The following is a 23,658-nucleotide window of genomic DNA, read 5'->3' as shown; positions in this document are numbered from 1 at the left end:
AAATAGGGCAAAGTGGAGAAACAATAAAGCCAAATGAAGGCAAAGAATCTCCTCTCTGGCAGTCTCAGGACACCATTTAATAACGGTTCGGGCATGACCTGCTAGAGTGCCTGGTAATTAAAAGGAATAAAAATAATAATAGTGATACATTTTCATGACTGGCCCCAGGATCTCAGGATCTCAGAAGGATTATTCCAGCCCATTAGGCTACTATGATAATTCCCTAGATCCAGAGAGTTTTCCAATCTGACAGGAAATGAGTCAGCGATTTCTGTCCCAGGACCTATAAAGGTATTTCCGGTTCCCTGAACACCTGACCCCAGCTTTGGGCTCGAGCTGTCTCTGAGGGGCCCTTGAGGTTGGATCTATAAATCTGCACTGTTAGCCAGCGAGCGGAGAGGGCGCCAAGTTTAGAAAGAGGCCCTTGGCGGCACAGTCCTGCTCTGCCTCAGACACAGTACGTCTGTGAGGGACCCAGGAACCAGCGGAGCGAATTGCACGCTCTCCGAAGATGCTTCAGGCCGGGACAGATCAGAAAGGACTGGTGAGAGGCTACCTCCAGGCCATTCATCATCAATTAATCCCGGCTTCTGAAGGTCAACTTGGCAGAGTGAGTGTGGAACTCCAGGGAAGTTCTAAAGAGGGAAGGCGGCTCCAGGAAACCTGAGCTGAACTGGCTGAGATTCCTGCCTGGAGAACACTGTCCCTGCTCATCCGAAACTCAGGGCCATTATCTGAGCCATTGTGACACTCTGCCACGGAGATCCTACCTAGACTGTGGGCCTGCCCTCCCTTTCTGGGGCCGTTGGGGTGACAGAGACCCGAGGACGGGATTCAAGTGATCTCTTCCCATCACACTGGGGTGGTTTCCCACATGATATTTATTTTGCAGGAAACTGCGTAACTTGGGAAGATGGGCTGCTGGAGGGCCCGGGAGAACTTGGCAGGGAGGCGGCTGAACTTCGTGTAGACAGTCTCACTTAGTTTCTCCTTAGAAGAGGTGCCAAACAGTTATATTTTTCCTCTGCAGAGCTTGCCATTTAAGCCAAAATTTCTGGAAGAAGCTCAGCTTGTTGATGAAATGATGCGGCCTCCGTGGCCAGGCTGTAAGCACAACTGTTGCCCCAAATGTTCCACGCTTCAGTGACCACACAAGCTATTAGACGCTCTTCAGGACCCGAAATACAGTCTCACTTTTCACTGCAAAAGGCCCAAGTTATTCTCTTCTGCCCCTCCCCCAACCCCTCCAAGCGCCCTGTTGGCGTGGTTCAGGCTTTAAAAAAATATAGGCCAATAAACTTCAGAAGAAGGAAGCCGGAGAGATGGGGGGAAAGTAAGTTTGTTAGCTGATGTTTTATAAACACAGTGAAACCCCTTAAAACAGAGTTAAGGGAGGAGGGGAGGCATGAGGGGGAGGGCAAAGGCCCCCAGAAACCCCGTTATAAACACAGGACTATTCAATGATGTTTCACCAGAGAAATAGAAATAATAAAAGGAATCAGTCCCAGATGGCCCTCCTCGGAAAAGAAAGCGGGAGTAAAAACATTTCTTTTCAAATAGATAATGTAAATCAAAGAGCTACACAGCTTCTTTTCTTCTCTTTGTAAGTACCCTTGTGCTGGGGCACTGTCCAGGGGGCGGTGGAGCTTAACCCCCCCTCCTCGGCCCACACAACGTGGCGGGGTGCGGGTGGACAGCCCCACAGTTCCAAGAGGAATCTCCTCTTTGTTTCTCTTTCCTTCTCAGGGTCTTCACCTCAAGTGACTAAACTGAAAAGGGACAGCAGCTGAAGGTCACCACTGTCAGGAAGAGAAAGCCAAGTTCCTTTGTGTGAGGGGCTGGCGGGCCTCCTCTCTCAGATAGCCCACAGCAATCTGGTCAACGCGAATAGGCCTGAAACAGGACCTGCAGTCACACTTGGGGTCCACAGACAGCCTGTATCAGAGAGGCGATGCTTTTCAGACACTAATTCCTTCCTGTTCCCCACTCTTTAAAAATGGGCCCATTATAGTCTCCCTCTCCCTCTCTCTCCCCCCCCCTTTTTTTTAGAGAAAATGTTGCCTTAAGAGGGGACTACCTGTTAAATCCCAAATTTAGCTCTCCTTAGAGCTCCTTCCACCCCATGGAGAAGGTGCTGGGGCCCTAGATAGTGGACAGTGGGAGGTAACGACTATTAGCCTCACCCATCAGTTTCCAAGGCAAAGTCCATCCATTTCAAAAGACCTTGGATGAAATGAGTGGAGGAGAACAGGAAATGTGCTTCGGTTGTCCCCAGAATAAACTAATAACATAAGAGCTAACATTTATAGAGCATTTACTATGTGTCGGACACTGAGCTTTACATGGATCATTTAATTCACTCCTCCCAAAAGCCCTCTGAGGAAGGCATTCCCATTTTATAGACGAAGGAACCGAGGCTAGTTAATGGCAGAGCTGGGACTCAAGCCTACATCTGATTCCCAAGTATGGGCCGTTAAAGCTACTCTAGACAGCTTGTGAAGAGTATTCCTCCTTTCGTCTGGAATTTCCATGCAGCTGAGAGGAAAGAGCACTGATCAGAAGTGCGGAGGCCTGGGTTGAATCTCGACCCAGCCATCGGTTAGTTTGCTATATGACCATGGTGATGCCAATGACCTTCCCTGGGCCTCAGTTTCTTCATTTGTGAAATACATATATTTACTTATCTCACCTTGTTAGATTTCCTGGGAAAGAACTGATGCCATGGTTACATCAGCAGTTCACTTTCTAGCCTTGATTTATACAGGCGTATCAGGGTGTCCCATACAAATGTATACAAACTTTGAATGATTATAAAGTCAGTGTTTATTAACATACCATTCATCTTCAAAATTAAGTGCGTTATCAGCTGTTAAAGTGTGTACACATTTTTGGGGGGCACCCTGTATTTACTTTATGAAGGAGAGAGACATGCCTTTGAGCACCTGAGAGCTACATGCACGAACACACACACACACACACACACACACACACGAGTGTGATAGTGGAAGGCAGAGTTTGAAGGTCTAAATACACTCATACTTCAGAAATGGGGAGTGAATGAGCTTAAAGGGGAGTGGAAAGAACTTGGGCTATGGAGACAGAGAGATTGGGCTCAAACCCAGCCCTGCCATTGGCTAGCTGTGTGACCTTGGGCAAGCCATTTGACTCTCAGAGTCTCCATGTTCTCAAACTATAAAATAAGATGATTTCCCCTCCCTACTGGGGTTTGCAGTTAAATAATGCAAGGCTTCCAGCACAGAGCCTTGGATACAGTAAGTATTCAGTACAACACTTCTGTGCCCTTCACTGAGTAGGATTGCATTTGTCTGTCCTCTTCTTTAGGTTCATTATGATTGTTGATGGGCTCCTGGCTCGGGTTGGGGGTCACAGGGCAGCCCAGGTGGCTTCCTCTGCTGCCCGGATGTCCTCTTGGCCCCGTGCGCTGACCTCTAAGTTGAGCAAGGTGCTGGGCTGCCTGCACGCGTCCTACCTTCCTCGCAGTTCTCGCCCTTGTAGCCGGGGTTGCAGATGCATGTGCCCATGATGCAGGTGCCATGGTTGCTGCAGGCCACATCAATACACTGGTTGGTGGGCACGTCGCACTCGGCGCCCTTCCAGCCGCTGTGGCACAGACACCGGCCCTTCATGTACTGGCCGTTCCCACTACAGAGCACGGGGCAGGAGGCTGGGGAGACAGCACGGAAGCCTGGTGTGAACCAAAGCCCAGCATCCCCCACCAGCCTTTGTCCCTTTCTCCCCTCCGCCTGCTGGCTTGACCGAGAGCCTCCAGTGCATTGCCACAATTCTCACATGTGCCCATCTGTCTGCTTCTTTTGTTTTATTTAATTCCTGATTAAACACATCTGGAGCTGCAGGTGAAGGTGTGTAGTGCATGGCCCGGTGTAGCTGGTGCCCAGTGAACTCTGCTCCCTCTCCCCCACCCCAATATTACTGGGGCAGCATGGTGGTTGCCAGGACCCCAGTGAGTTCCTGGGGCTCCCTGGGAAAGACAGCTGAGCCTCCTGCCGGCCCGTATCCCTCCTCCTATGCTCTCCTAATAGCGCTCCATTTTGCTTCCCCACCCTCATCTGCAGCATACTCATTGTTGTCTTTAACCTAGCTGTCACTCCGTTTTCCTTGCCTTTCAGGCCTCCACTCAAACCCATAAACCACAGCCCCATAAGAGAGAGCTGAGCCCAACTTAGCTCTTGAAAGTATTATCTTTCCATTCTGCCTCTTAGCGTAGGGTTTTGTGAGCATCTGTATGAAGAACACTATATAAAAATAAATTATATTTCAGTGTGCTGTAAGTACCCACCAGCCTTAGTGAGATTCACTAAGAGGCTGTTTTATACAGGGCTCTTCACTCTAAGTGCATACAGGATGAGACAGTAATTCTCATTAGAAGGGATGACTCATCTCTTCTCTCTTGCACCACCTTCCCTGCCTCCACCTGGCAGCTTTTCTTTAGAAAGCGCCTGGCAGGGAATCACTGTGGGGGCTGCAGGCTTTGCTGCCTCAAACTGAGTCTATTCCACCTTAGAAAGAATAAGTAGAATCCCCAAAGCAGTGCCTGGGGAGCATCTCTGGCTTCCACCAATGAGCAACGACTCAGGCATCAGGTCTCAGTTCCAGGAGAACCTCACCTGGGAGCCCTTCCTGGTCCTCACCCATCCAAGCTGAGACAGCTGCTCCCTCTCCCTCTGATAGGCACTCCCTGCACGTGACCTCCCTATGGTGTTTTGCACCTATTAGCCGCTTTGTAATCGTCATTTTTGTCTGTCTCCCGGGAGGAGAACTCCTGGGCTTGCTCAGTGTCTAGCACAGGACCAAGCCCGAAAGGACACAAAGCAAATGACTGATGAGGGAGAAAAACCAAAGGGAGTTTCCCCAAAGGGAGTGCCAAAATCTCAGGACTACAGATCTCCTTTGGTGTTTTCCTTGTTGATTCTTGCAGGACAATAATGAAGGCCAAAGGCAAACAGTTGATCATGGCAGCCTTGAAACTATCGACAGGTGGTTATCCTTAGCACCCTATGTGCCAAAATCTGCAGCAACACTGGTGTCCTGTGTGGAGGAGAGCAGTCTCGCCTACCTCCCAAGTCCTTGGTGGTCTCAGCCATGATTCTGCCTGTGCTGTTAGAAGGCAATAACTGAGCAAGAAACCAGGCCTCCCTTCTCTGGGCCAGGAGGAAACCACGCTAGCTGAAGGTGAACTTCAAAGATGCTTGGCAAAGGCTGATCACTCCTCTAAGGGGAAATCAGCTTTTCAAAGGACCCCCATGCCACTCCTTCTGCCCCCACAATGGGACATGAGGTTAACTGTGGCTGCCCCTGCCTTCCTGACCTCCCAGTCATGCACACATGGGTCAAGGGGCCTGAAGACCTCCCTTGCAGGGTTTCTGAAGGATGGCCCTTGGGAGCCCTTCTCATGAGAGTCAAGAGTGGCCTGGAGCCCTGACTGGTTTGGCTCAGTGGATAGAGTGTTGGCCTGTGGACTGAAGGGTCCCCGGTTCGATTCCAGTCAAGGGCACATGCTTGAGTTGCAGGCTCTACCCCTAGTAGGGGGTGTGAGGAGGCAGCTAATCAATGATTCTCTCTCATCATTGATGTTTCGGTCTCTCTCTCTCTCTCCCTTTCCTTTCCCCTCTGAAATCAATAAAAATATATTTTTTTAAAAAAAGTGGCCTGGAGTTCTGCACTGGCCCCGAGGAATGGGACCAGAGCTGCCCACGGGGCATGGGGAATGGAAATCGCAGGTTCACACCGGTACTCTCACCTCTGCCGCAGTCGGGGCCCAGGAAGCCCAGGAAGCAGTGGCAGGTCCCAGAGATGCAGTCCCCATTGCCGTAGCAGTTGCTGGGGCAGTTATCCACCGATTCTGGGGGAGAAAAGAGAAGGAGAGCTGAAAACAGAAACTTGTTTCCCCAAACAGAAGGCCCAGGAATCAAGCCCCAGGTTAACACATTCGAGCTCTTCTTGCCCAGTCACTGAAAGCAAGCAATCGAGTTAAAAATTATATGTTACTAGAGGCCCGATGCATGAAATTCATGGAAAAGTAGGCCTTCCTTCCCCCGGCTGCCGGCACCAGCTTCCCTCTGGCCACTGGCTTCGTCTGGAAGGTCTTCCGGAAGGAAGTCCTGTCTAATTAGCATATTATGCTTTTATTATTATAGATACAGCCTTGGCCAGTGTACTCAGTGGTCAGTGGTTAGAGCGTCGGCCGAAGCACCAACGGGTCTCGGGCTTAATTCCTGGTCAAGTGCACATACCTGGGTTGCAGGTTAAATCCTGGGTCCTAGCCAGGGTGTATGCGGAAAGCAACCAATCGATATGTCTCTCTCTCACACTGATGTTTCTGTCCCACCCCTCCTTTCCACTCTCTCTAAAAATCAATGGAAAAGTATCTTTGGGTGAGGATTAACAAACAAACAAACAAACAACCTTAAATTATTTTTACTCTTACTGAGACATATCTCAACTGACATTAAGAAATGTGTGCTGGAAAATGTCTGCCTGAACTAATTTTTTTATAAATCAAATTTGTATCTACAAATACATTAGAAACTTTTTGCTAAAAACATTAGTGAAAAAAATAGTTCAACCTGCTATCAGGGCTATCTTTGGATGCTTGGTTATTGGGTGATTCCTGTGGTCTTTACACTTTCCTGTGTTTTCATTTATTTATTTATTTTTCACAATAAGCTGATATTCCAGGAACATATTTTTTAAAGCTACTGAGCATTTGTAAACCTGTCTTTTCACATCTCTGATTTTTCAAGCCTCAGTCCGGTCCCCTCCCCACCTGCTAACAAAACAGCTGCACGGCCAGCCTCTCAGCTTCCTCTTTTGCTCCCTCTCCTCACTTCCTCCTCCACTCCCCCCTCTTCCCTTCACCCTCCCCCTTCCCCCGATTCGTTCACCACCCAGCAGCCTGAGTAATGATGTCTCTGAAATGTTCTCCTACTTAAAACCCTTCAATGGTGGAGAAATGAAAATATCCAAGCTCCTTTAAAAGGCATAGATCTGGAAATGGCCCAAGTGCCCATCAGTAGATGTGTGCATAAAAAAGCTGTGGTACATTCCCACCATGGAATACTACACAGCTGTAAAAAAGAAGGATCTCTCACCCTTTGAGACAACACAGAGGACCTGGAGGGTATTGCGCTAAGCAAAATAAGCCAGTCAGAGAAAGACAAGTATCACGTGATCTCACTCATATGTGGAATCTAATGAACAAAATAAACTGACCAACGGAAACATGGAAAAGACTGACAAATCCCAGAGGGAAGGGGGCGGGTGGTGGGATGGGAAGAGATTAACCAAAGTTAACCAAAGAACTTATATGCATACATGCTTTGCCCATGGACACAGACAACAGTGTGGTGGAGACTGGGGGATAGGGGTGGGGTGGAGAGGAGGAAGTGGGGAGAAAATAGGGGACATCCATAATAATGCCAACAATACAAAATACACTTTAAAAAAGGCATAGGAGTTTCCTTTCATATTTCCTTGGCCCTATTCCTTATGTCATTGGTCCATTTATTTTGTTCATTAGATTCCACATATAAGTGAGATCCTGTGATAATTGTCTCTCTCTGACTGGCTTATTTCGCTTAACATCTGCTATTATGCCCCTCTTGAAAGATGTTCCTTTCTCTAATTCTCCCTCATATTTTGGGACTGTCTGCGTGACATGTCAGGAAATATCAAATTCACTTCAGAAATGTTTTAGTAAAAAAGTAGTCAATGTTTTGCAGCTCCAGTTAGTAAAGCCATTCGCTAGAAAAGCTATGCATGTGGAACAGCCCTCTTCCCAAATGCTGTGTGTGGAACAAAGGAGAGAAGTCACTATATGTAAAAATCCTTTTTGTGCCATATATTTCCACAAAGTTTGTCTCATTTCACTGTCACCAACTCCAAAAGGATGTATTGTTATTCCTTTTATTTATTTATTTTTTTAAGGTGGCTGGGAGATGACGTGACTTGCTGAAGGCCGCACAGATACAATGGCATGGAGGCAAGATTCAAACCCAGGCCTTAGGACTCCAAGCCTGGTTTTCTTCAATAATATTATACTCTCTGGGTCTTAAAGAAATTCACTTCATAGCAAGCCAGGAGAATGAGCGAGGTGGCAGATCTGTGGGACAGAGAGGCCAATCCTGAAGACAGCAAAGGACTCAGTTAAAAGGTACAGAATTCTAGAACTTTTAGAACTTAAAGGGTCCAAGAGACCATCTAGCCCAAAGTGTTCATTTAATAGAGAAGGAAACGGAGCAGAGGAAGGGCAGTGACTCACCAAAACCTCAGAGTGAGTCTGCAGAGTTGAAAGTAGAGGAAAGGGTTAGTAAGGTGGACAGAGGTAAGGATTCAACCACATCTCAGCTCACAACTAAGTCTTGAAGCCAAGGTGAAGGCCTCTGGTAAATGAGATGTTACCATAGAAGACGAGTCTTGCCCACGGGACATTTGCAGCCTCAGTGGGAGCATGAGATGACACTGCCACTCGGGCAGCAGCACAGGATGTGAAGCAGCTCCACGTGCAGTGAGGAAACCTGGGCTGGGGTTGATTCTTCTGGCACCATGCTGGGTGACCTAAAGCAAATTCCGGCCCGTTTCTGGGTCTCACCTTCCTCATATGTGAAATCAAGGTAATGCAGAAATGACCCTAGGACTGCTCCCTATTCTAAAATCCTGTGAGTCTGAAATTGAGAGCAACTGTGCAGACAAGCATCCAAACAAGGGCATCAAGCCTTAACTGCAGCAAAGCACTATGGCCCATGGACATACCAGGGGTTCTCAAACTTTTTAAACAGGGGGCCAGTTCACTGTCCCTCAGACCGTTGGAGGGCCGGACTATAGTTTTTAAAAAAAACTATGAACAAATTCCTATGCGCACTGCGGGCCCGGGACGAGTCGGCTGCTAAGCAGGACAGGCAGCGGCACCCGGTGGGCTGGATAAATGTCCTCGGCGGGTCGCATGTGGCCCACGGGCCGTCGTTTGAGGACGCCTGACATAGACGATTACAGGGCCAACTTACGGGGACAGCTGATATGGGGCAAAACCAACAGAGGGGAAGGCTACTCAGAGGAGATGGGTGTGAAGAATGGCATGAATATGGATAGAGAAGGGAAAAGATAGGGAGATGGGGAGGAACTCATAGCATGATGCACTTCCCAGAAAGGTCTTTCCCAGTTGTCTGCCATTATCAACTTGGAAGCTACTTCAAAAGTTTGGAAATAGGGTTCAAATGTGTGGTTCCTTTCATGAGTGGGTGGGAAATTCCACTTACTACATGTTGTTCCTCTGCTAACACGAGCAGTTTTACACTAACAGGTAAGAACAAAAGGGTCTAACCCAGCATATGTTCTCATTTCAGGACAAAGTGGTTGGGTCGCAGAGTGAGGCTCACAAGCCATGGCCCCAGGGAATTCTGCTCTCACTGGCTTTGCCTGGAAGAATCCATCTTCCTGACTAATACCTTTACTTTACAAGTGTATTTCTAAACAATGAGAGAGAGAGAGAGAGAGAGAGAGAGAGAGAGAGAGAGAGAGAGAGAGAGGCTTAGAAAGTTTCATTTTGAATATTCTTTTAAAATAAGAATTCTGAGTAAAGTTTAAGGCAAGATTATTTTCACTTTTAGCTACTGGCTAAGGTAGGACTGCAGGGTGGGCTCCACCTGTGGTATCACAGGAGTACAGGACGGCGGTAGGAGGCCTGGCCTCAGGTCTTGTTCTGCTTCTAAATGGCTGGGGGTCCTTAACCATGTCACTTCATCTTTCTGCACCTGTTTCCTCATCTCTGCCTGCTTGGCAACTCCTATTCCTTCTTTCAAATGCAGCTCCAATGTCACCTCCTCTGACAAGCCTTCCTGATTTCTTTTTTTAAATTTTTTAATATATTTTTATTGATTTCAGGGAGGAAGAGAGAGGGAGAGAGAGAGATAGAAACATCAATGATGAGAGAGAATCATCGATTGGCTGTCTCCAGCACGGCCCCTACTGCGGATCGAGTCTGCAACCTGGGCATGTGCCCTTGACCGAATTGAATCCGAGACCCTTTAGTCCAAGGGCCAATGCTCTATCCACTGAGCCAAACCAGCTAAGGCCTTCCTAAGTTACTCCAGAACTCTCTCTTTCCTTCCCTCCTACTTAACCCCAAAGAGTCCTCAGCATTGACTGTGAACTCCCTGAGGGCAGACACTGAGTTTATTCATTTCTGTATTTGCCTTGGTATCCATCTCACAGAGAGGGTCTCAATAAATGTTTGTTGCTGTCACTGAGAGAATTCAACTGGATGATTCAACCAGAGGTCTCTCCCAGATCTAAAGTCCTATGGTTCAGTCCTTCTCAAAACCATGGTATAAAAGTCTCCTGATAAAATTACTAGAATTACCAATTGCATTTATAACAGGATCAATTGCAGATCAGGGTTACACACACTTTCTAGATTTTGAATCATCTGCCACAAAGCTTGCATGGTGAAAAAGTGAGGAAAGTATGTTTTCTGTGAGGGAGTGTGGTGTCGGTTGCTAAATCTGACAGCACAGAATGCTGTTTGCTACAAAACTTGCCCCAGGCTGTTGGTTTCAGAGAAGGCAGAAGTTTTAGGAAACATGGAATAATTTTATGATAGTAACAAGGAAGTGGGAGGGAGACGTTTGGAGAATATTTCCTTTTGATGAAATGTTTCTGTATATAGTTTTTCTTCCGTTTGGAAAGATTTCAACTACTTGGGGTCCACCTGGGATCCCACAAATGATGAGTCCCCTCTGATGAGATAGCTCTATGCTAAACGCTAGTGCAGGAGTGACATTCACTGGCTTGGGAGAAGTGTGAACTTTATTGACTAAACCTGCTGTTATGTTTCCAATTAGTGTTTGGTGAATGTCTTCCGTCTGTAGTTCCTTCCTGCTTTGCTCATGTCCAAGCTGCAGCTGCCTTCATTCTGCAGAAGGTGTTCCTTAAGATCTGCTCAAATCTAAATGAAAAATGCAGCTGCCTGGGAATAACTGATTTTCCTAATTGGGTATGTGGCATATGGGAAGATAGCACCCCCCCCCCCCAACCCCTTGCTTTTGTTTTTCCATCACCACAGTGGATCCTGCTAGAAAAATTGATTCTCAGGAATGTGTTTTTCCTTCCATCAGTGTTGGAATGTAGAGTTTAAATGTTTCCTTAGCTCCTTCTCTGGACATGTGTTGTGAGTGGGCGTGTTCTCAGGATGTTGAACAAACTATTGCTCGAAATACAAAGGGGCATCAGCAGAAGGAAGAAAGACGACCATGTTCTTCCCTGGAGGAGACACGGGAGACAGGAAACCACAGGGCCTCGGCGAAGCCACTGCAGCATCTCATCTTGTCTGCTCACTACACTTTTCCAGAACAAACCACTAGCATCACCGTGTCCAGGTGAAAGGGTAACAGTTGATAAATATATCCTTCTGAGTCCAGGGTTGATTGACAGAAAAGCCTGCCTTCATTTGCCACCTTCTGCTTTTCTGTTTTGAAATCTCAAAGCCTCGTTTTGTAGGAGAGACCACAGAGAAAAATCCTGCCTGGGGAAGGACTACTGGGCAGTCTAACTGTGGACTCCCATTTCACAGGAGCAGTTAGCCTAGAGAGGAAAGGAGGCTCCACTCCTCCATCAGCTCTCCAGGGCCTGGGCACACCTGCTTCACGCCCTGGTCTGAGCAGGCACACCTCTGTGGTCACAGGAGCCTGACCTTGGATTCTAGCACCAAAGATAGAAGGAGCAGCTGTGAGGTGGGAGCTTACCAATCATCCCTGGCCTTTCTCTCTGTTTACCTCGCTCCTACCCTCCCTTCCAGCCACCCCGCCCACCCCCCACCCCCCTGTCTTGTTCTCCTGTGATGTGTCCCAGATGACAGAAGCTTGTGTTTTCTACCTACAATTCCTTCCTCTGCTTCCCTCATGTCTCCTTCAATTGTAAAAGTGGATGTTGGCAACTGTTGGGGAGAGCTCAGTTGGGGAACCAAGGTCTACCCAGTGCCTGACAGAGACCCACTCTCTGACGCCTCCTTTGGCTTCTCTGTAGGATGGATGCTAATGCTTTAGGCAAGAAGGAAAGGATCTGGACTCCAGGACAGCCAACTGGATGACTGGATGTGTCACCTTGACTGCAGCTAGTGACATTATACATCTTGAAAGGGGATTGGGTTTATTATTGGCAACCAAAAGAAGAGAGGGAAACAAACTAGATAGCATAGCTGGGACTTAACTCTATAGCAGCTTCAGGTTGAGGGAAGACTCTAACACAGATCTTCTCATTCCCTCAAATGAACTGTGAAAGATATGTCACTTATTCATTCCTAATAATAATTATGAGAAATAGGTACATTTGCCCATTTTACAGTTTCAGATGAAGATTGAGAGCTGTTGTCATTTTCTCAAGGTCACAGCTGTAAGGGAAAATCTGGTAGGTGAACCAAGTTCTATCTGAAGTGGAAGTGTGTGGTGTATGGCCTGGACCAGAGTCGGGGCTCTGGAGCCAGCCTGCCTCTTACTAGCAATGTGCCCTTTGGGCCAGTCATCTCTAAACATCAGTTTCCTCATCTGTGAAATGGGGTTAATAATAGCACCCACCTCAGAGGGTTATTTTGAAGAGCAAATAGTATAACGCTATGCATGTAAGGAGGTTTGCCCAGGACTTGGCTGAGTCAGTGTTTTGGTTTGAAGAAAGGGTCAGACATGAATTTCATTTGGAACTAAAACAACATACTTACTTGATCTAATGAATCCAAACCAGGCAATGTGGGTTACTGGGGATAAACATGCGCACATATGCATATAACACACAGAGCAACTCCCATGGTTAAACCGGGAAAACAAACAAGCGCTGTGCTGAATGTGAAGAAGGCAGGGTGTTTGGGTAAATTCCCTCCTGGGGAAAAGCACTGTCAAAGCAAATTAAACCTGTTGTCTCCCAGAAGCCCAAACACAGGCAGACCCATGCCAACAACTGATAGAACTTTCCTCCCTCTGCACACTAGATTGGCACTGGGCAGGTGCCAGGTGCTGGAAAGCTGTTCCATGGCCCTCGAGGTGTCAGTCCCTGTAGGTGCCCCAGCTTCCTCTGCAGATGATGGAATTCAAAGGCTTTTCATCTGCAACAGTCTAGGTCAAGGCAATGACAAAAACTTGACAAAGCCCCTGACAGCCTGGGCTTGAAGCCAGGTCTGCACTGGCATATGAACTGGGAGATCTGTTTTCAATCATACCCAGAAGTCTACCAACCACTACTAAGTGCAGCTCTAAGGAGGGGGTCTCGGAAAAAGACCGTTCCCTTGATGATACTCGGTCTTGGTTCTTTGTTAATTATTTGGGGGCAAAACAAATTTCATCAATAAGACTATGAACTCCTTGATGATAAGCAGCATGTCTGGTTCTTCAAAGCGTCTGGTGAGTGCTACACACACGCAAATCCTCAGTGATATTTGCTATTGAGAAACTCAGCAAGAATACAAGGGAGAAATGAAATGCAGGGCAGCATGCCTGGTATAAGTCAGACTCAAGAGAACAGTTGGTGGTCAACAGGCTATTGTTTCCTGGTACAATGCCTAGAATGAAGGGAGTGACAGGAAGTTCAATTTTGTATTGTACTCTCAGACCATATTTGGAGTTCAGTAGTTCACATCTGGGGGCCACATTTAAGGGCCTGATATGAGTAACTGGAGCGTGTTCATCAAAGAACAACCAGAAGGATAAGAAAACTTGAAACCACATTTCAAAGAAAGAATTTTTGGAGGAATTGGGAATTTAGCCTATAAGGGGGTATGAGCTCTGTTTAAAAACATCTGAAGGGCTGATATGGAAAATAAGGATCAGACTTTTGTTCTGTGGCCCTAATAGGTTGCCCTAGGTCTGATGAGTAAAGACTACAGTCTTTGGGAAGTGGACTTGGTTCAAAAGATGAAATAATTTTGTAAGCGTGAGAGCAGAATACCACTTCCTATGTTGGGTTTTAGTCTGTGGATGAATACTGTAAATTTGAGGGCAGGAAATATGTTCTTCATCTCTGAATAATCAATAAGTATCCCCCTTGACTCAAAGCAGGTGGTAAATGACTATTTATTGGGTGGATGACTACATGAATGGACGAGGTAACCTATTAGGTCATACATGGGCAGTCACTCTATATACTGAAAACGAGGGCAAATTGATGACTGGTGGGGATACTGCAGGCAGATTAAAGGTAAGCTGTATGACATCTTCCAAACCTGAAATCTTATGATTCTCTGAGTCATGGTGGAAGGGAACATGCCTGGACTTTATCAAGAAACTTGGGTTCTAGTCCTGCACCTGCCACCAGCTTGTTAGATGACCATGGCCCTTTCTCTCAGGGACTGTTTTTTCACATCCAGAATTCATTAAATTTATTCAGCAAGTATTTACTGAGCATTTATTCTGGCTCAGGAAGTGTTCCAAGGGAAGTGGATGGCTTGGGTGATCTTTCAGATCTAACATCCTGTGATCTAACGAATTAAACCAAATTGTCAGTACTTAGAAAACGAGACAAACAGATTAAGAAAAAGAAATCTTAGATCATCATCATGTTTAGGGCCTGAGGGAGAAAAAGAAAGTTTTTTGCTTAAGGGCAGACTCCAACTTTTCTAACCTTTCCTCTGATAACTAGCATCATATCACCATCTACCCTATGAGAGGGGTCTCAGCGAGTCACCCAGGCTGAGAGACAGGGACGGGACTGGGGAGCAGGTGGCTGGCTGGCTGCCTCTAGCTAAGAGCTCTCACATCTTTTCCCCGGGCTGTCGGCAGCAGCTTTGGCAGCTGTCAGAGTCCCTGCAGTTGGCTCAGGTTCTGCTGCCTTTCCCAGAGAACGCTGTGCATGCATCACCTTCTCCCAAGCCTGTGAGCATATGCCAGAGGAGCCACCGAGACACACACATGACATGGTGATGAGGCAGACAGGTGCTATGCTGCTCAAGAGCATAAGGGCCTTCAAAGGAGAGGTGCTGCTCACATGTTTGTAAACACTTTTCCTTCCCTTATATATTTGTCAATCCTTCACCCACAACTCCTTCTGAGGAGCCCTGCTCTGCCCACAGTCCCTGGCTGGGTAGCTGGCACAGGTAGACCAGATGATGCCACCTCCCCACTGGCCTTAGGTGATTGGACCAGGATGAGCTCCTGACTCAAGGATATTAGATTCACATGCTGACTAACCAACACGCTATGACAGGGCCAGAGTCCCAGCCTCTAGTATTTGAACTGAAATGTGCCCAGGGAATGTGGCAGTAGGCCACACAGCCCATGAGAAGAAGAGAATGAATGGGGCCCCTGGAGCATCCTGGACTTCCAGAGGCTTTTCAGTGTCTATTTTAGTCCCAAACCTTGTCAATCTTTCAGAAACTAAGTCACCACCACAGCTGCTTTTCCCTGAGGTTGCTTGAGTGTGGTTTTGCATCTTGCAACTGAAAGAATCTTGACATATCCATTCACCTGGACCTCATCGGGCTCTGCCTGGTAGTTTGCAGGCTTTGATGATAACTGGTAAGTGCAGGACTTAATGTTTCATTTTTATTGATTTCAGAGAGAGGAAGGGAGGAGAGAGAGATAGAAACATCAGTGATGAGAGAGAATCATTGATTGGGTGCTTTCTGTTTGTCCCCCTACTGGGAATCAAGCCCACAACCTGGGTGTGTGCCCTGACTGGGAATCGAACTGTCACCTCCTGGTTCATAGGTCAATGCTCAACCACTGAGCCACACCGGCCAGGCAGGACTTAATGTTTTTAAACCATTTCTACATGCAGTTTTATTTGATCCTTACAACAGCTCTGTATGGAGGAAGGGAAGGTGCTATGTATGATTCGCTGTTCTGTAGATGAGAACATGAAGGCACAGAGAACTGGCTGAGGTTCATGCAACTAATCAGTGACAGGACTACCCTTTCCTACCTAACCTAGGGGTTCCTCCATTACACTCACTGCCGGTCTGAGAAGAACACATGCTGGTCCCACTCCTTCATCCTTCAGTCTATTAGGTACAGAGTGAGGACTACACAAAGGATGCTGCCAAGACCAGGAACTTCCAAATAGCATCGATTTGGGTTTTGTCCACTGAAATTCTTGTTTTAAAACATGCCTGTTAGCAATCAAAATGCAGTTCTGGCCACTCACAACCGTATCATGCTGGGCAATAATATTGATCCATTTACTCATTATCATTCCTCCCTTCAAACGAGTATCTATGGGCTCTACTGTGCTGATGCCATCAGGGGGACCCAAAGTGTGATCCCCATTTGAAAGGAGCAGTGGGAGGCTTTGGGCTGTGGAGTAGGAACAGAGCTGGTTCTAAATGTCAACTCTTCTGAGGGTGAGACTTAGAGTAAGTCACTGTATCTGCGATCTCAATTTACTTATCTGTAAAATGAGAAAACCACTGTCCTATACCCTGGTTGTGAAGATTACATGAAACCACTATATACATATATAGGTATGTGTATATGTATGTGTATATATTTAGACATATACCTGGCACATAGAAGGTGCTCTGGAAATGTTGGTTCACTCCTATCTCTAGCATAATTTCAGTGGTCGTGTCCATCCCCTGAAGGGCTTGTTAAAGCATGGATTGCTAGGCCTGACCCCTGGAGTTTCTGATTTAACAGGTCTGGGTAGGGTCCCAGGTGATGCCGATGCCCTTGGTCTGGGTACCACTTTAAGAAGCACTGGTCTGGAAGGAAGGCTGAGACTTTAACACAGGTCCATCAAAACAAGCCAGAGAGGCCCGGCCGGCGTGGCTCAGTGGTTGAGCATCGATATATGAACCAGGAGGTCATGTTTTGATTCCTAATCAGGGCACAAGCCTGGGTTGTGGGTTCGATCCCCAGTGTGGGGTGTGCAGGAGGCAGCTGATCAATGATTCTCTCTCATCACTGATGTTGCTATCCCTCTATCCCTCTCCCTCTCCCTCTCCCTCTCCCTTTCTCTATGAAATCAATAAAAAATATATTTTAAAAAAACAAGACAGAAAGATCCCAACTCTGCAAGAATGCAAACACTTGTGGACCAAGTCCCAACGGGAGGGCTCGGTCCTCCTGGAGGTGGTATTTGAGTGGCTCTTACAGAATAGGCAGCCTTTTGAAATGCAAAGCAGTTCTGGGGAAGCTGGGGGTCCAGTAAACCAGATCCAGAACAATCATCTCTGCTGCTCCCACGCAGTGACCTGCTGATCAGCATGCCAACTTCACGTCAAGTCTGTCTTCAGAACAAATTATTTAAGAAATCAGTTTTTTTTTAAAAGCTCAACTCAGCTGCTGGCTAGAGAGTTCCGTCTAATGAGCATCACTTTGTGCTGAATTATTCTGCGCTGACAGACAACGGGAAAACAGACACAGGCTCTGAGGAGGTGGGGGTGGGGGAACTGCTAATTATTCTCCAATCATTTATCAGGGCTTGTTACCAAGCTCGAGACGGCTTGCAAACCAGGAGGAAACCAAGTCCCCCTTCCCCTTGTATGTCAGCACAGCCAGGACCGAAAACGCCCAGAACTGTGTAAAGATGACCTGCGGGCTAGAACTCTTGTGCTGGCCTGCACTCCACTCCGACAATGGACGTGTCTGGCTGGTGCTACCCCCGGCCTGACCCACTGTGCCAGCGTCCTAAGTGGACTTCTGCTTCTAGCCTTGTCCCTTTCAGCCCAGCCCTGTCAACCACAGCTGTCATTCTGGAATTGTGTCTCTCCAGGTCACCACTCCATAGCATCTAGCATAGATATCACAAACCTGAGGCCTGTGGACACTTTTGTTTGCAAAGTGTTTTAAAATTTTTGAATTCTTTGCCAGATTTTTTTTTTAAGGAGAGTCCATAGAAAAATTGTACTGGATTTTCTTGAAAAAAAAATGGGAAATCCAGCATGGCAGCAACCTCCTCTCATTGAGGAAAGGCCCGGACCCTGGGGTTGACACACTCCTGTTCCAGCAGCTTCTTACGCTGTGGTCACCGCCTGACCCCGAGGCACCTGAAGATATGACCCTGGCCTTAGCAGTGCTTCCCGACGCTTATTCCAGTACCGTCCTCAGGCTGTTGCCATAGTCACACACCATCTGTCCTATTCGCTTGCTTTTTCTTTACTCATTTATTTTCTTAAAACAGAAATTCGATATCATTATGAAATAATGGTTTGACATACCTAATTATACTTTTTTCCAGCTTACTAAAATAAATTCATAATTGTTGAAATAGAATCTGTCTATATGATCTAAAATCATCTCAAGAACTATACTTTGGGGAACACAGGAAAGGAGGAAGCCCACATTTCTGAACCAGGAGTTTAAGGCTCCAATTTCCCTTCCCAGACTAGTTCCTTTGCCACAAGGGTTCTCATGTCCACTTTTTGCTGCTGCCAAATTGCTCCCAACCCCCTCCTGAACCCACAGAACCTTTCCGGCATCCCCTATTGTGCCAATGCTGGGAGGGCCTGCAAAGCCCATCTCCCACCCCTTACACCTGTGCGACTCCTAACCATCCTTCCTGGTCCAATTTAAATATTACCTCTTCCAAGCCAAAACCGGTTTGGCTCAGTGGATAGAGCGTCGGCCTGCGGACTGAAGGGTCCCAGGTTCGATTCCGGTCAAGGGCATGTACCTGGGTTGCGAGCACATCCCCAGTAGGGGGCGTGCAGGAGGCAGCTGATCGATGTCTCTCTCTCATCGATGTTTCTAACTCTCTATCCCTCTCTCTTCCTCTCTGTAAAAAATCAATAAAATATATTTAAAAAAAATAAATAAATAAATAAATAAATAAATATTACCTCTTCCATGAAGCCTCCTCAGATTCCTTCTAGCAAGTGAGGTTTCTCCCTCTCTCTCATCTGAATCCTAATGGCAATTTAATTTGATCCTTCATGTATCACCCACTGCTTTCTACCTGGAAGTATAGTTATTTATGAATATGACCCCTTTTCCCTAGCAGACTACAAATTCCTTGAAAGGAAGGGATCCATTTCCAATTCGCCTTCTTGTCTGTATCTCCCTGGTGACTGGCGTACGCCTTTTCTAAAGCAGCTACTCACTCAACACTTGCAAATATCAAATGACTAAGAGTGACTTGTTGATTTCTGCCCCCAGTCCTGATGCTGGACTCCTTCTGTGGGTTCTGGATGGCTCACTTCCTTGCTTTTTTAATTCTTTTCTTTCTTTTTTCATATTTTACTTCTATACATTTTTTTCCAAGCCTGCAGGTTCACTGTCATTTCTCTTCCTCCGGCCCTGTTCCATCAGTTAGACATTGTATTGGGGTCTCTTCTCCCAAAGTAGAGCTAACTGTGTTTGGGGAACACGCAGTAATAAAACTTTGCAGGGCCCCAAACCTGTTCTCTAGCAAGAGCTGTCATGATGGCTTCTGTGAAATATATACTTGAATTACTTCTTCCAGGACATAACACAATAATGTGATTAATATAATGGACAAATTCTCAGACTCTGGTGGATCTTTCTTTACAATAATTATAATATGTGTTGGCCTGTCTCACAATGATAAATAAGTATTTCTTCCTTATTTATCTGGTAGGTAACCCTCAACATAATAACTTGGGTCTATATCTTTGGGCCAGAGGCCAAGTTAGACTTCTGTTGGACACCAAATGCTATTATAGATCATGGTAATGTAATTATATGTTCACGTTAAATATTTTATAGTTGCTCTAGCCACGGAGGCAGATCACTCCCTCAGCCTCTAGGCAGAAACTGTCCAATGACAAAAGCAAAGACTAGGTATCTTTGCAAGGAACTGAGAAATAGTTGCTGTGTTGAAAATTTTATGGAACCTTCTGCCCCCTCTGACTAAGACATTGCCCTAGCTTATAATACAAATGTGAGCCCCTGGCCCTGGCTGGAAAGAATGTGTCCTCAGACCCCTGACCAATGAAAGGCTGGCCTGTCCATGTGCCAGGGCTGTCTGCTGTCTACCAAATAGGAGGTCTGGAAGCAGTCTACAGTCCTACTCCTGGCTTTCTGCATGCCTGAATGTCAAGGGCCGGGGTTCCCTGTGGCTGGCTAGCCTTCCTCCTCGCTCCCTGGTTCCTTGTACTTGTCCACTGGTCTGGAGTGTGAGCATAAACCCAGGTGCGCTCATTTCCTCAGGGCTGGATCCTGCCTTTGGCATCCTGTGACTTCAGTTGGCTGGAACTCCGTGACCCATGACTGAGCATGGACTATGCAATCAGACGGATCTGGGTTTGACTTCCAACTCTGACTCACACTAGCTGGACAGCCCTGGACAAATCACTTAGCATCTCTGAACCTTAAATGAACCCTGGTTCCCATACCTATCTCACAGCGGGGCTGGGGAGTAACTGAGATAATGCATGTAAAGCACATGGCAGGGCTTGCAATCAGTGTCTCATCAGTGGCAGGTAAAATGAAACCAAGTCAAAACAAACCCATTTTGGACAGGCCAGGTCAGAGGCTGTCTGGCATAACAGGAAGAGCACAGGCTTGAGGGAGACCCTGGGTGTTCTCATCCCACTCTGCTACCTCCTGTGTGACCTTGAACAAGTCATTTCACCTATGTGTGTCCTACTTTCCTTGTCTGTAAAGGGGGAGTGACTGTAACAGTGTGTACCACAAAGTAGGTATTATAGTATTAGCAGCTGAGAGACTAAGGGAGCTGTGGACCCTTCCAAGTGGGTTAGTATTTCCTGGCTGTCCTCTGGCTGACCTCAGCTTCCTTCTCCTCCGTCAGGGGCCCTGGCATGCTGTGCATGTGCGTATGTGTGCAGGACAAGATGGAGCCAGCTCTCAGCCTGGGACAGCAGCAGCTAATGCTCTAACTCCATCTCCACACGGTACTGGTTTATATTATTAAGACACAACTAAGTCCATGTCAGATTATGTTGCTTCACCCGCATGGCACACTTCAACAACCTGCTATGTGCCCGCACAGAAGTATGAGGACACTGAATCCTCTCTTCCCTTCAGCTCACACCTCCAAGGCTCAGATGGACATTCTATAGACATCAGTCCCTCTTTCTGGGACAGACGAGTTGTAAGGGTCCAGCCTCTCCTGGGACCTCAGGGTCATTTCTCACGCATCCCTTCACACCTCAAACCCCTGGCTTCTTCCCTCTGTTATGGCTTACCCTGAGCACTCTGGCCGCACCCGCGACACGGAAGGCTGGTTCTGCTGACTGGGCCTGCCCATCGCTGCAGCTAGGGGGTGGGCCCAGCAGAGCACACGTGCGTGCACACACACATGCATATGCACACACATGTGCACGTGCACACTCACACTGGCCTGTATGAGAAGAGAAGCTGCATCTGCTCACTGGTAAGCTGAGGGTGATGGGGGCTAATGCAGGCTTTCTAGGACTTTGAGGCTTTCAAAGAAGGTGGTAGAAAGCAGGAAAAACAGATCATCACCTTCCCAGGGAACAGACCCCCCAGCCGAGCCTTCTGCCTCCTCCTGAAATGGGGTAAAAGGCCCCTGATCCTGAGCTCTGCACCTGTGGAGACAGTATCTCCGTCTTAGCCTGAGCGACTGCAGAGCCTGTCACCTGCCTCCATTTCTGGCCGCTGGCCAGCGTTCAAAGGTCACAGGTGCATGTCCTTCCCAAGCAGCGGGTTTGAGGGTCTGCTGCGCTCGCTGGTCACTGGATGGTGTGGAGGGTTTGGGAGAGCAGCTTTGTTCATGACGGCTGAAGGTAGATCCTCTTGCCCCCCAGACCCTGGGGAAACCCCAACCTTCCTGCTCAACTGCCAGGACCGTAAATGAAGATAAGGGCACTGGCCAGAGAATACTTTCAAAGACATCCTCTGAAAGTCAAAGATGGGCTGGGACGTTTGACCTCTCTCTCTTGCTCTCTGAGCTTCTTAATTTCTAGCGTAGGTATGAGTTTTTAATAGCAAAGTAATAAACTCAGACATCCAATAAGGTAAATAAATATAACAATAGCCATCACCACCATCCCTTAGCACACTAATTTCATCTATTATCTCATTTAACTGTCACCCTGCACTTTTCAGACGAGGAAATGAAGGCTGAGGGCAGTGAGGTGGCTTGTCCAAACAATTCGTTACTGAAAACCTACTCTGCACGAGGTACAGGACATTAGCTGATTTCATTGCTCCGGCCCCTGCCTGCCCCCCTCGATCTCCACACCTGCTTCTTCCAGTGTGATTAGGGCTTTGGAGGGCCACAGTGGGGTCTAAGCCCCTCTGTAACTCCAGCTCCCAGCTCAGGGCCAGGCGAAGAGCAAATGCTTGGGAAGAAATAATGAAGGCACAGGCTCTGCCCTCTCCTCACAGTCTGAGTGGGTGATGAGAGGATGGCTCACAATATGGCAAGTGCCTGCAGTGAATACATGGGTAAAGCCCAGAGGAGAAACAACACCCCAGGGACCGCCCCCGCCTCCAGGGAAGCAGTGTAGCTCAGCATTGGGGCTGGGAGAGTCTCCAGGCAGAGATGGGCCCTGGAGTCTTTAGGAGAAAGCAGAGCACATGCAAACGCAGGTGTTCTCAGAATCAGGTAGAGTGGCGGGGCTGGCATGCAGGGTGAGCAGAATTCAGGCTGTGAAAGGCACTCAGCTAATGGATGCAGCAATGAGGGACCAGGGACCTCCCTCGGCTTGAGCTGGAGGCCCCAAGGAGCTTCACTGTGGGCAAATCCAAGTGTAACTCTCTCTCCTGTACAGCCTTGTGAGACGAACAGGTTGGCTGGAACTATAGGGCTGAGCCTACGGCTCTGAAAACATCTTCGTTCAGACCCTCCTCAGCCAGTCAACACATCTTTGGGATTCCGATTCCAAGTACAAATGAAAGAAAACAAGATAAGAGCCCACAGAGTGTCAAGCATATTCCACTGTGTTATCTCATTAAAGCCTTCCGAGCTCAGGGAGGATAACCACCTTGCTCAAGATCGCACAGCTGGGTGGCAACAGAGCTGGGATGGGAACCTGCTCATCTCCCTCTCGGAGACAGCCTCACGCTGCACTCCAAGCAGCCCTCACCCTGGATTCTGTTCTGTGGCTCCTCCTGTCCTTTCTTCCTGTCCAAACCCTCCTATGCCTTCTTGGTCACCGTAGGCTGTAGTGACCCTCCTGGATGGTCTTCTCAAAATTCCCTTGACCACTCACTCTGCACTATGCGGTCCCCCACCTGCTGTCTCTGTGCTATCAGTGTTCTACCTTCTCTGGCTGTGAGACCCTCTGAGAGGACAAGGACCCAAGACCTGCATGCATCTGTCTCCCCCAGGGGGAAGCTTAGTGCTTTGCTAAAAATAAATAAATAAATGTACAATCAATCCATATGTTTTTAAATTGATTTGCTTTTTATCGGAATTAGTTGGGCATACAAAGGTCACACTGCATTTGGACAATTGTGTGACTTTTGTCAGAACAGTAAGTATGAAAGCGTGGAAGTGGAGTTGGGAATAACAATAATGCTAGCATCCGTGGTGCACTAGGTGGGACCCTGCTCCACCTGCTCTGCCCCACTGCGGTCTGCTCTGTTTCCTAGGCCTGCTCCACACCCATTGCTCTGGGACTTCTCTTCACCCCTCTCACTTATAGAACTCCTTGTTTCCTGGACCCCCCTTCTGGGTTCATTGTAAGGTTTTGGTGGAGTGCATTTCCCAGAAGCTTCCTGAGAAAAGGTGAATGGAAGGCATGACTTTAGGACT

General features: G+C 47.5%; 1 protein-coding gene across 9 annotated transcripts in view; it reads right to left on the bottom strand.

Moving 5' to 3' along the window:
- Positions 1–23,658, bottom strand: part of TENM4 (teneurin transmembrane protein 4) — a 2,454,724-nt gene that overhangs the window by 138,729 nt on the left and 2,292,337 nt on the right. For all 9 annotated transcript variants that reach the window (XM_080687404.1, XM_080687408.1, XM_080687411.1 and 6 more), the window contains 2 exons: positions 5,780–5,881; positions 3,491–3,685 (listed from right to left, as the gene is read on the bottom strand). In XM_080687404.1, the coding sequence (XP_080543530.1) occupies positions 3,491–3,685; positions 5,780–5,881 (297 nt within the window). The remainder of the gene's footprint in view (positions 1–3,490; positions 3,686–5,779; positions 5,882–23,658) is intronic.

The sequence above is a fragment of the Plecotus auritus genome (assembly GCF_963455305.1).
Source record: "Plecotus auritus genome assembly, chromosome: 9".
Classification (NCBI taxonomy): Eukaryota; Metazoa; Chordata; class Mammalia; order Chiroptera; family Vespertilionidae; genus Plecotus; species Plecotus auritus.
Note: the sequence above shows the minus strand (reverse complement) of the source record. Positions and strands in the feature narration are given on the sequence as shown.